The sequence below is a fragment of the Danio rerio genome, chromosome 4 (assembly GCF_049306965.1).
Source record: "Danio rerio strain Tuebingen ecotype United States chromosome 4, GRCz12tu, whole genome shotgun sequence".
NCBI lineage: Eukaryota > Metazoa > Chordata > Actinopteri > Cypriniformes > Danionidae > Danio > Danio rerio.
This window is the reverse complement of record NC_133179.1, coordinates 74,597,226-74,607,788: the sequence shown is the minus strand read 5'-3', so window position 1 is coordinate 74,607,788 and position 10,563 is coordinate 74,597,226. Positions and strand designations below refer to the sequence as shown.

Below are 10,563 nucleotides of genomic sequence, written 5' to 3'. Positions count from 1 at the left end.
ATATATATATATATATATATACATACACAATATATATATATATATATATATATATATATATATATATATATAAAACACTCTCTCCTTCCTGGAAAGACTTCTTTAATCAAATACCAGATACTCATGAAAAGTAACACAGATGTTCATCACTCCCCATAAATAGAAATCCTCAGTTCAAATCTTTCTCCTGTTAGAAATGCCCATTTTCCCATTATCCAATCAGTTCCCAAAGAACAAAATCCAACACCATCTCACAGCAATTCGTAACTTTTGGATTTAGTGGTTGATTTGGATTAGTGTGATCGTATTTGTGCAATTTAGTTCGCTTTGCTCATCCCCCAATGACGGTTGGGTTTAGGGGGGGTGGGCTTTGGTGCCACAAAAATTAAAAATCATACATTTTAATATGACTGACCTCGCAAGAATTCACATGAAATAGCTAGTAAACCAGGGGTGTTCATACCTGTTCTTAGAGATTGACCTTTCTGCAGAGTTCAGCTCCAATCAGGGTATCTTCCGTCCATTCTATACTCGTTTTCAAACAAAAAAAGGAAAATTAAGCAAACAACTTCAAAAAAATGAAAACGAGAAAAAAAAAAAAACGAGATTTTGGCTCAATTTTCATTTTTTGGTTTAGGGTAGGACAACGGATAAACGACTTTAAAAATTTAATATACACATGTAGGCGGTGCCGATTCACCCTTTTTCCTCTGATAGGTCAATCAAATCTGAGCTCGTGGTGTTGCCCTCAAAATAAGAGCCCTCTGCAGACCATACCCAGGCTTTTAATTATTATTATATTATTTAATTATATATATATATATATATATATATATATATATATATATATATATATATATATATATATATATAAACTAAGTTTACATATTCTGTCATTTGATTAGTTAGCAGCTTACATTCATTGTGTCTGCATAAATTTAAAAAAAATGTAAATTAGCAGTATTATTACACATTTGTCATTAAAATAAGGTCCCAATCTACCAAACGTCTTGCTGCTGTGCACCTGATGCTGATAACAATTTAAAAGAATAACAATTTCTGAGCAGCACCTGGTTTGCATGACTGCTTCAGAGCTACTGTAGGCCTAAATAATAATACTACTAATAAATATTGTTTACATAGTGTTTTTTTAATGTTTAGCTTCTTTAACAGTTGTTAGCGGGACCAGAATAAGAACACATGGGGCCGTGGGGCTCTATCAATAAGTCCCATTTGTTTTTATTTAATTTCCCTCTATATATATATATATATATATATATATATATATATATATATATATATATATATATATATATATATTTGGTTATATTTATTTCAGATTTGGTTGGTCAATCAGAGGAAAAGGGGTGTTTTAGCACCACCTACATGTGTATAATGAATTTTAAAGTGGTTTATCCCTTTTCCTACCCTAAATCAAAAAAATAATGAATAAATAAAAAATTGTTTTTTTTTTTGTTTTTTTTTTTTTAAATGTCAGTTTCTTTAAATTTACTTTTTTTTAATTTGAAAAGGGATAGAGAATGGACTGAAGATACCCTGAGTAGCTCCAACTCCGATCAAACATAACTAAACCAACTAAGTAGGATCTGAAGGAGCACTTGATAATTACAGACCGGTGTGTTTGATCAAGGTTGCAGCTGAACTCTGCTGGAAGACAGATCTCCAGGAACAGAGTTGAGCGCCCCTGCATCAACCTGACCAAGCATAAAATAGGTTAAGTTCCTCGTGAGATCAAACTGACCAAATCACGGACCCCCCTACATTACTTTCTTCTCTTCCGGACTGTTTCTAGGAGGATCTTCTGTTTCACATTGACGTGAAAGGGTCTACTTCTTGTATGTTTCAGTGTATATTCTCATGTGGGCATTAGGTTGATCTTTCTATAAGAAAGCTCTTTCCACTAGCAGAGTTTCTACTGTCATGCATTAAGCGAGCATACCTGGGCTAATCACATTTCCACAGTCACTTCCGTGTCCAGCCAAATACCTTAGGCAGAGTCTGTCCATTCCACTAGTTTTGCAGTTGTGCACGAAAGTACATGAACCAAAAAGGAGAACAAGACATAGAGCAACTAGTCAAGAAGATATCACGTTAAACACCTTAGAGGTCATTATAGCTTAAGATCAGCCTTATGTTTCCCTTTTAAATCAAATGATGTTGCATTAAATAAAGGCAATATGATTAGGGATATTTCTGCGCTGTGTCCTTCTTGAAGATGTTCTTTAATGTGGTGTAGAGCCTGCCACCTGATGAAAGACACAACAGCCAGTAACTCTCAGTTGTCGGGAGTTGTTGTCATGTTTGAAAGGTGTGTTTGGTAATGAACGTGCGCGTTATGATGCATGTGTGTGTGTGAGAAAGACATATCGGATGAAGGATCGCTCATCAAAGAGCATTTGAAAATGAGGATGCTATAAAAAAAATAATAACCAGAAAAAAAGGGTGGTGAGATCACTAGATGCCAATAGTTGGTCAGCGTGAAAATGAATATAATAAGGGAAATATGTATTTTCTGAGGTGTTGGCCCACTTGTGCAAATGTGGCTGTTATTGAGAGCACGTGTGAGTGAACATGTGGAGGTCAAGTCCTGCTTTGGATTGATAGCTCTTTTTACAGGGAACGCACTTGTAAGGCTTCTTTCCAGCGTGAAATCTCATGTGTTGGTTAAATTTCTCCTCTTCTAAAAAGCTCTTTCCACATTTAGAGCACTTGTGATGTTTCTCTAAAGCGTGACTGTTTACATGACTTTTAAGCTTGAGTTTGTCATAAAAGCATTTCCCACACTGTTTGCAAACCAAAGGTTTTTCTCCAGCGTGGATTTTCTTGTGCTTGTCGAATGCCGCTTCCATGGCAAAGCTCCTCCTGCACTGATCACAATGATAAGGCTTGACCCCAGTGTGGGCCACCATGTGCCTATCGAAGGCTTCTTTGTGGTAAAAAGTCCTCCCGCACTCCTCGCAGATCAAAGACTTCCCGTCAAGGTGCGTTTTGATGTGGTTTTTAAGTTTTGCTTTCTGAGCGAAGAATTGTCCACAGTTTTGGCAGGTTTTAGATTTATCTTGAGTGTGCGTCCTTATGTGGAGTTTGAGCGGTCCTCTTTGAGTAAAACCTTTCCCACAGTGTTCACAGGTGAAGGATTTCTCCTCGTGGTAAATCCCCATGTGGTTATGCAGCATGATATATTTACTGAAAACCTTCTTACACAGTTTGCAGGTGAGAGATGTCTTTTCAGTGTGAGTCTTCGTGTGGTTTTTAAGGTGGTCTTTCGTGGTGAAGCTTTTCCCACACTGTTTGCAGTTGAAGAACACTCGGAGTACCCTCTTTTGAGCCGCTTTTTGGGGTGTATTTGTAGTCTGCTTTTCTGCGGTTACGCAATTCTGAGGATTCTCAGCCAGATCATTCGCTTGTCTTGTGTCCAGTTCTTGCATCTTCTCCTTCAGAGGCATCGCGTCTAAGGGGGAAAAGATAAAGTTCAACCGCAGATTAATGGCATCAAACATTTTCTTTCTTCCAAGATGATTTTTGAAAACATTCAAATAGTTGACAGACAAATTATACAAGCAAAATCCCACAATGCCAAAGACAAAGTTTGTTTGGAAACTTTCTGAATGTAAAAAAAAAATCTTATGCCAGGTGGATATAGCCTGAGTGGGAAAACAGATTTTAAGCCTAGATGTTCTAGTGCAGCATTACACAGGTGGTCCTCGAGACCCCTCTGAAGGTTGGGAATAAGCGTGTTCAGCTCCAGGTTGTTGTGACCACGCCAGACAATTAGCTGCTCAAGATCCTGTCTATTTGCAGACTCCTCTCCATCCTGGATGAGGCAGAAGACTGTAGAGTCAGGCGTTTGACTGAGGGGTCTTCTGCAGTACACTCTTTGGTGTACACCAGGGGTGTCAAACTCAGTTCCTGAAAAGCCGCAGCTTTACACCTAATTAAACACACCTGATCAAACTGAGTCCTTCAGACTTGTTTGAAACCTACAGGTAAGTGTGTTGGAACTATGCATGGCTGCAGCACTCCAGGAACTGCGTTTGACACCTCTATGCTAGGCTATATGAATTATTGGATTTCCTTTTTATCCAGAGATTAATGGATGAGGTACTGCATTGGGTGAGAGGAAGGTGCTGTACTTAACACATCAATGATACTACAAAGCCATCTCAGCACTTCTTCAAGGTGTTCATAAAGCTGGTTTAAAAGATTGCATTTGTTTCTTGCTCACAACAAGATGTCAAGAAAAACAAGGTCCAGCAAATTTGCCTGTGGATTCATTTCCCAAACCATAATCCATTTAGGACAGGGGTCACCAGACTTGTTCCTGGAGGGCCGGTGTCCTGCAGATTTTAGCTCCAACCGTAATCAAACACACCTGAACAAACTAATCGAGGTCTTACTAGGTATGGCAGGCAGGTGTGTAAAGAGAAGTCGGAGCTAAACCCTGGAGGAACACTGGCCCTCAAGGACCGAAATTGGTGACCCATGATTTAGGACAATAATGTCCAAACCTATCTTGGAGAGCCACTGTCCTGCAGATTTTAGCTCCAACCGTAATCAAACACACCTGAACAAACAAATCAAGGTCTTACTAGGTATGGCAGGCAGGTGTGTTGAGGGAAGTTGGAGCTAAACCCTGGAGCAACACTGGCCCTCCAGGACCGAGATTGGTGACCCCCTGATTTAGGACAATAATGTCCAAACCTGATCTTGGAGGGCCACTGTCCTGAAGAGTTTAGCTCCAACTTCAATTATACATACTTAACAAATAAAATCCTATGCATTCTAGAAGCTTCCTGACAACTTTTTTTTAAGGAGTGTTTGGAAAAGATGGAGTTAAACTTGCCAGGAAAGTTTGAACTCTCCAATTTAAGATGCATAGAAGTTCCTAGTGTTAGCAGAAGATGACCACCAATTTTCTGAATTGCCAGATTTAAAACAGAATAATGCAGCCTGATGTTGAACAATCATGTCAACAAGCATTTGGTACAATCAAGTTCCAGACCAGTACAGACCATTCCTGACTCCCGTGCCAGTGTCAAGCACACCTGAACAAGCTAGTCAAGATCTTACTAGGTGTACTTGAAACTTCCAGGCAGGTGCGTTGAGCTAAGTTGGAGCTAAATTCTGCAGAGACACTGGTCCTAGAGGACCGAGATTGGTGACCCCTGCTTCATGCAATGCAAATTTAGTCAAAGCAGCTTTATTATAAAGGGAAATAAAGGAAAATCAGGTAAGAGTGTTGAGCCAGAAGCTGAAAAACATGCTACAGCTCATCTGTTATGTTAGTTGTTAGAGCAGAAATGGTGTATTGTTTATAAGAAGAATAACGTTTGGTTTGGCAGTAAAAAATAGAAACAATATCATAAAGGCCAAGCATTTACAAAGGCTAACATCCTAAATCATGCAAAATTAAACGAGACACTCATACGACTTTCAAAATCATCTTCATTTCTGCAGATCTGAATGAGGATCAAATGACAGAGCTGAGCTTTGAAAATGAAAACCAACCTGTAGGTTCCTCAAGATCTGCTTCAACTCTAACAATCTGGATTTCTTCCTTTTCCCGTTAAATTTTTGCCATCGTTCTCCTCGCTCAGCTTCTTCAGCAGGAGTTTTTCCGTTTCTTGATGGGCTCTTGATTCAGGATCAGCACACTGGTGAGGGAGTCAGTCATTAGCCTTAAATCACCAACATTAAAAACTAGCTCGACAAACCCACGCAACTAGTCCACCTTAACTAACACTGTCAGAAGCAAAACTTGCATTTGAATATAATTATATCATAGCATATCTTTGCTTTTAAATGTCTCCTCAGATACCTTTTTAATTGCAATCCTGATAGTTAAATACATTTATTTCCATTAACATTCTGTATTGTGCTGTTTTGTTTTCCTCAAAACTGATCCAGATTAACATATAAAAACTCTCCATGGGAGAGAGCTGCACTGTTAATCATTAGAGGATCGGGATCTCAACACCCACGCAACAAATTATAAATGATGATGATTTGCATATGTTTAATAATCCTTCCAATTGCTGCATTCAAATCAAGAAAGAGATTCAGTCTTTAGTTAACAAACAGTTAAATAACATATCAGTACTGGGAGAACAGTTTATAGTTTAGATGAACCCACTGATGTTTATGGTAAAATTTTAAATCACCATCATATGCATTTAACGAAGCTCAAACATTTGTAGGCAGCAATTACATTATTTCACCAATAGGTGGCAACCAGCCACTGAATAATTCTTCAAACATGATCCTCTAGCAATGAAACATGAAGTTTTATGTAGGAATACACAGATATGGATATTTTGGCCGATATTGATAAACTATAACTCTTAAGATATGGATGCAGATAGGCGATACACTATAGCTGACAGAGATGGGTACTGTAACTCGGTCCTTTATCAGTATCGGTGCTAAAATACAAAAAAAAGAAGTATCGATGAGCTCTGATATTACCGGTTCTGCTATCGGTATTGGGTAGTTAACATTACATACAGTTGCATAATTAACGGACCAACCTTTTCTAATTTGCAATATTTTATATTCGTCTGCACAGTTGGCAAAGCTCGGGTTTCCAGCCAGCGCGTCAAGTGCAAAAGCCACAGTTCTTGGCTGTGTGGTGGCTAGCGCTAAGTGCACACACATAGCTCGCGACACAGCTCGTATTCGTAAGCTTGCAGAGTGGTGGAGAGAACCAAACGGGTTGCATTTCCCGAGAGGACACCAACAATGCCCGTTGCAACAAACGCTAAAAGTTGGGCTAAGCATCTTTTAAAAGTGCATTGACTGCAGAAAGACAAATAAAGAGTTTTCGACTGCCTAGCTAAAGCTACATCATCCACATCATAAAAAAAAAATCTAAACAAATTAAATTATTCTTTATAATAATTCTTTAAATACAAGTACTTATATAGAATACTTAAAGGGCACCTATGGTAAAAAATCTACTTTTCAAGCTGTTTGGACAGATCTGTGTGTTGGTATAGTGTATAGACCGTCATACTGGGGTGAAATGAACACACCCAGTCCTTTGTTTCAGTTTAACTACAAAAAAAAGGGTCGGCCAATTGGAGCTGTTTTCAAATCGATCGCACCATTACGTAGGTGTGTGCGATCCCCCCGCCAACCGAATTGATTGACAGCTGCGTGCATTAACATGTTCCGGTAGTCGCGTGTATATGTCAACAAGACCAGACAGACATACGCAGAGCAACCGGGAATAAAAGGTCTGTTCAGTTCGCTAGGATCAGCAATCATCATCACATGTGATTAAGAGTAAGTTTCACATGTTTAAAGTGTTTTAAAACAGAGTATGTGTGTAATTAATTACAGCGTTTTACTCCAACTTTACTTCATCAGCACAGCCGCGTGTCAGAACAATTATAAAAGAAGACGCTTCAATCCCGGTTTGTGGAAGTTAAATCAGGTTTATTTTGTACATTAGCATAACAGATATCCACACTTGAGGTTAGCCTTAACTAAGCTTAGCACGCTCTGTCTGTCTGTCTGCCTGCCTGCGTGTGTGTGTGCGCGTTAACTTTGTAACGATATTGTGTGTGACTCATCAATGCAACTTCACAATACTGATTAGTAAAGGTTAGTTCTTACTGTAGTATCTCACAAACGCTACGTGAGACCTTCTTCCTTTAAGTCTGTCTGTTGTCTGACGCAGCTGAGGGAGGAGGCATGTAGAAACAGTAGGCGGGAAAGACTCGTCTTAAAGGCGCAGTACGACAAAACCACCCCCTGCTGGAAATCAGTATAAGACAGCATCTTGTAAAAGGTATAATGAAAAATCTGATGGGTATTTTGATCTGAAACTTTATATACACATTCTAGAGACGCAAAAGACTTATATTAAATCTGACAAAAGGGGTAAACTAGGTGCCCTTTAATATTCTATATAGGTTTTGAAGAGACATTTTTCTTATGTATACTATTCAGGGACGGACTTAATGATTTGGGGGCCTAGCATTAAAACTCAAAGCATTCTCTCATATATACACACTCACACACACACATATATTTATATATATATATATATATATATATATATATATATATATATATATATATATTTTTTTTTTTTTTTTCTCTGTAGACTTTCGAAAAAATATATAGCTTAAAGGGACTAATAATATTGACCTTAAAATGGTTTAATTAAATAATTAAAACGGCTTCTTTTTTTTTTTGCCAAAATAAAACAAATAAGACTTTCTCCAGAAGAAAAAACATTATCAGACACTGAAAATTTCTTTGCGCTGTTAAACATCATTTAAGCAATATTTCAAAATCAATAAAAAAAAAATTCAAAGGGGGCGAATAATTCTGACTTCAACTGTGCATGTGTGTATATATATTATTCAAAAAAAGGTAATGATTGGCACTCAATTGCTTCGTACTGTTTTTATTTTTCTTACATTTTACGGGTGATTAAAAGACAGACATTTCGGCACAAAGCCTTCCTCAGTTCACACACGGTTTGTGCCGAAACATCTGTCTTTTAATCACCCGTAAAATGTAAGAAAAATAAAAACAGTACGAAGCAATTGAGTGCCAATCATTACCTTTTTTTGAATAATAGTATTGATAAGACTGACGCACCAAACCAAAGAAGTAACTAAAAAAACCGCAAGCGCGCAGGGCAAACTTCAGTAACTCTACACATGTATATATACATTAACCTTTATTTTACCAGGAATGAAATTAAAAAACTCTTTTACAAGAGTGCCCTGGCCAAGATTAAGCAGTATACATGTCACATGGGTCTAAAAGACAACAAACAAAAAACAGTTAACTGTTAACATGAGTCACACAAACTACTCAAAACATCTACAAGCCGGTTTCAACGTCTAAATCATTTGTAAATAAACTGCATGTTTGAAATATATTTTGAGTGTAACCTTTACCTTATTAATGTAAAGAATATTTTAAAAAATCACAAATGAAAATGAAGTTCACAAAGTATGTGAGGTTAATTAGCCATTTTTGTGATTGGATTTTAGCAAAGATGGAACGTGTCACTTTTGAAAAGAAGTAGGCGAATAACGTTAAAATTACAAAGCTTATGGACAGACTTTACAACATATGATAGAAAACTTATAAGTTAAATGATTAATATAGGCTTCATGGCATTGGTCGGTGCCCCCTAATTCCTCGTAGCCCTAAGCGGCTGCTTACCTCGCTTAATGGTTAAGTCTGCCCTGATATTATCTCAATAATGATACATTTGTAATATACAGACCAGCCGTGGGGGCCATCTAATATAATTTCATGATAAATAAATAAAAATATACAATCAAACACTATTGAGGTAAAGTTGGTTTTATATTCGCACATTCATTCAGTGACAACTTGTGACCCGCTCCCGTTATTGTTTACTATGGTACTTTGAATATTGAGCCTGAAATAACCCGCAAGTATGCCTTGAAAACAACAATAGCACGGTGTATTTGACTGTGAACAATGTTGTATGCTGATTGGCTGCTTATACGAGTTTGCAAGTGATACTTTACTGATATTATTATTATATTAAGATGAAAGTCTGAATGTGTGAATATAAAATTAACTTTGCCTCAATTCAAATACTTAGTAAGAATACACAATTCTGCAGTGTGAATAAATGAATAAAGGATTTAAACAAGCTTTAAAAGGGAAGATAAGGAAAACTCTGGGTTTACTGAAGAAAACTGACCCCTGACCAGATTAGATGAAGAAAGTAAATTACCACAGTAAATGGCTGAGCATTAATTTACTTCCTTTAGTAACTTTTATGCTTGACTTAAAATAAAGCACTGACGAGTTTGTTACATTGTTGTTGTATTTAACACGCGTTCATGTGTTTGTTTGACTTGTTTACACGTCTAACTACTCTGCATTACCGTGCTGTGTGTGTAAACACTGTTAAACTGATGAAGGGAGTGAAAAGAGACGCAACAAAACATCTCAAAATAACCCTCATTAACAGTACAAAACATTTCATTGTGACATTAAACGATCCTTCAGCCGCTGCACACCGCTAGAAAAACTATATAAACAGTAGAAACTACTTAAATGAATGATTAAAACACAAACATACCTTCCTTCCACCGAACCATGCAAACGCTGGAGTGCGGCGCCGTCTAATGACGTCACATTACTAGTTCAAAATAAAAGTCCCGCTTTAAATATTAACTGAAATACACATTGTCCTTTCATGTGTTGAAAATGCTAAACTACTAATAGACGAGTTTAAGCTTCACTCTAACTATGTGTAATGTTTGTTTTAATGTTTTTGTTAAATGGCTGTTTTTAAAGAAAAGCATTGGTAGTCTGTAAATCATAATAATTTGACTTGAATCACTAAAATTATAAACGAAGTTCATTTTGATTATTAAAATTTAGCCCAACTATAAAAACTTCATGTATTTGTGCTAGAGTCAAATCTTCTGCATCATTCATGTTTTTACCAATGCTGAGTGATTCTGTGTCTGACACCATATTAGAAACATTTTTTCATTAACATCCAAACATGTTAACAAAATAACATGTGGG

At 37.1% G+C, this 10,563-nt stretch overlaps 1 protein-coding gene across 1 annotated transcript; it reads right to left on the bottom strand.

The window, feature by feature from the left end:
• Positions 1–2,592: 2,592 nt before the first annotated feature.
• Positions 2,593–10,143, bottom strand: zgc:153116 (the record flags this gene model as incomplete). Its single annotated transcript, NM_001045423.1, is given in 3 exon segments — positions 2,593–3,472; positions 5,530–5,675; positions 10,109–10,143. Coding segments are annotated over 2 exon segments (953 nt in total), but the record flags the coding sequence as incomplete, so codon positions are not given.
• Positions 10,144–10,563: the final 420 nt, after the last annotated feature.